The 2,214-nt window shown below is 47.9% G+C and overlaps 1 protein-coding gene across 1 annotated transcript; it reads right to left on the bottom strand.

The window, feature by feature from the left end:
• Window positions 1–535: 535 nt before the first annotated feature.
• Window positions 536–1,948, bottom strand: LOC119338793 (proline-rich receptor-like protein kinase PERK2). The gene is made up of 3 exons (XM_037611029.1): window positions 1,173–1,948; window positions 931–1,035; window positions 536–782 (listed from the first exon to the last, which is right to left on the bottom strand). The coding sequence occupies exons 1-3, from the start codon at window positions 1,946–1,948 to the stop codon at window positions 725–727; spliced, it is 939 nt and encodes a 312-aa protein (XP_037466926.1). The 3' UTR covers window positions 536–724.
• Between the last annotated feature and the right edge of the window lie 266 nt (window positions 1,949–2,214).

Genomic DNA, 2,214 nt, shown 5'->3' with positions numbered 1-2,214 from the left:
TATTCGTTAGTAATGGAAAAAATTCAAGTTTTTCTTATAAATATAGAGCTGCTCCGTTTTCAAAAATTGAACTTCTTGGTTTATTTTTTAGTAATGAGGAAAATCTGACTTTTTCATGTACATTGAACTACTCTATTTTTAAAAATTGAACTTCTTGGTTTTTTTAATTCGACTTTCTTGGTTCTGAAATAAACATTGAGCCTCCATGTTTTTGAAATTTGAACCTCTAATTTCTTTTTGGAAACAGGGAAAATACTTTTTAAAATAATTTTTGGAACTACCATGTTTTTAATTTTTTGCACTTCTTTGTTTCTAAAAAAGAGAGCGAAATCCTTTTTTACAAACATTGAATTGCTTTGTTTCTTTTTATTTGAACTTTAGGTTTTTATTTTGCTTCGTTCACACCACATTTATCCAATTTTCTTGAGGAAAATTCCAACATGGTCTCTGTTATTTGTTTTACGAAACTCTTGTTTGTTCTGCACTTATCTAGCTTATGTATTTGGGCTTACATACTTCTAAAACCTGAACTTCACATTTTTTTTATCATTTCATAAGTAAACTTTTCTCACATGAATACACCAATTTCATAAAAACACTTCCTCTCACAAATGCACAAGAATGGATTCTTTTTTCTTACCTGAACTACCTACACGGGAAAGCCAAAGATAAGTTCTTTTTGTCTCGCTTAAACAAAAGTTATTTATATCAGTCAACTGAAAAATTAAACACAACAAAAAATCTGTAGTACGACACACCACCAAAAAAAGAGTGTTTTGCACCTGCAGATATAGTTGAACTTCAGACATCAATCAAAATCACTTAGAGAACAAATACAAGACTAGACAGGGGGGATCAACGCTTTGATATGGATTCAGTTTAATGACAGCAGGAAGGAGCAACTTCAGATACCAATGAGGTCGAGGTCACCTGCCACAAGCATGGAATGGGGCATCAACAAAAAAGGAATCTGAAAATGGTGCTTTCCCATCTTCACATATAGTACCCAACAATGAATTCCATAGCTTCTCCTTCCTGGCCATTTACACAAGCACCGATGAATACAAAAGCACACAAAATTAGCCATGGCAAACGTCTTGGCAGAGCAGCAGATGCACTTGGTGCTACGCAGGGAGGAGAGAGGCGCATATGAACTTTTTACTGCATCTGACCTTTTGAATATTGCATATATGAACTTCTCTGTCGAGCCAAGTTTGCATATAGGGGGCCTTGTTGCTCCGACGGTGTGTGCTGGTGGCCGGAGTGGAGCGTCGACGGCAGTGGCGTGGAGGTTCGCGAAAGGAGGCAGAGAAGGAGGGGCCACGTGCCTCGCCGGATATCGAGCCGGCCGCTGCCAAGGGGATCCCGTTCCAGGAGCCGCGGGCTGTAGTTGGTGGTCATCTTCCACGACGGCGGCGGCGGTTGGAGGCGATGGGGAGCCGAGGCGGCGGCGGGTAGACCCGATGTGGAGCAGCAGCGGAGGGCGGGACGCTGGCCTCGCACCGGGAGGAGGCCTCGCGCCAGAGGAGGCGAGGGCGGCCTCGTGCCGGGAGGAGGCAGGCGGCGGTGGGATCGATCTCGGGCAGATCCAGGGGCAGGAGGCGGGCCGGCGGCCGGACCCAGGGGCGGAGGAGGCGGTGCAGGGGTGCGCGTGCGCGGATCCGGGGGAAGGAGGTGGCCCGGCGGTCGGATCCAGGCTGGAGGCGGTGCGGGAGGGACGCCGGCCGCGGAGGGGAAGGGAGGCTGGCCAGAGTGAGGCTGGCGGCGGCGGGAGAGGAAAGCCGGCAGGCCGCGGCGGCGGGATGGAGTCTGGCTGCGGCGACGAGTGGGTTTGGTCGAGGTGGGGGAAGAGAAGGTCGGGAGTGACGTAATGGGCCGTTCGGAAGGTGTAGGGTGGGCTGTTCGGTGCTACGCTTTCGGTCTGTTTACGATCTCGGGAACGTCTCATCGGCCCTATATAGGCGTGACGTGATCCAAATAGTTATTCTGATCCCAAGATCAGAATAGTGTTACTATATATATATATATATATGTGTGTGTGTGGCGCTAAACTAAGCGAGCGCGCAAATGGCTAATCCTACGCGCTGGTCGGGCGGGTCGCTCCGCAGGAATAGGCTGCCCCTCCACTAATTAACTAAAGGTAAAATCGGTTGAAGAAAATCGTAATGGCTTTAATTTGGTTATCATCCTACCCACGGTCCCGTACGCCCCCGC

This window comes from Triticum dicoccoides, chromosome 7B (genome assembly GCF_002162155.2).
Source record: "Triticum dicoccoides isolate Atlit2015 ecotype Zavitan chromosome 7B, WEW_v2.0, whole genome shotgun sequence".
Lineage (NCBI taxonomy): Eukaryota > Viridiplantae > Streptophyta > Magnoliopsida > Poales > Poaceae > Triticum > Triticum dicoccoides.
This window is presented reverse-complemented; position numbering and strand designations above follow the sequence as displayed.

Bases quoted from the DNA above. Each gene is read 5' to 3' on its own strand.
- LOC119338793 (XM_037611029.1), bottom strand. From the start codon at position 1,948: ATGAGACGTTCCCGAGATCGTAAACAGACCGAAAGCGTAGCACCGAAC. The intron at 1,036-1,172 runs GTCAGATGCAGT...GTAAATGGCCAG, and splicing joins ATATATGCAATATTCAAAAG to GAAGGAGAAGCTATGGAATT. The intron at 783-930 runs GTGACCTCGACC...CTATATCTGCAG, and splicing joins CCATTCCATGCTTGTGGCAG to GTGCAAAACACTCTTTTTTT.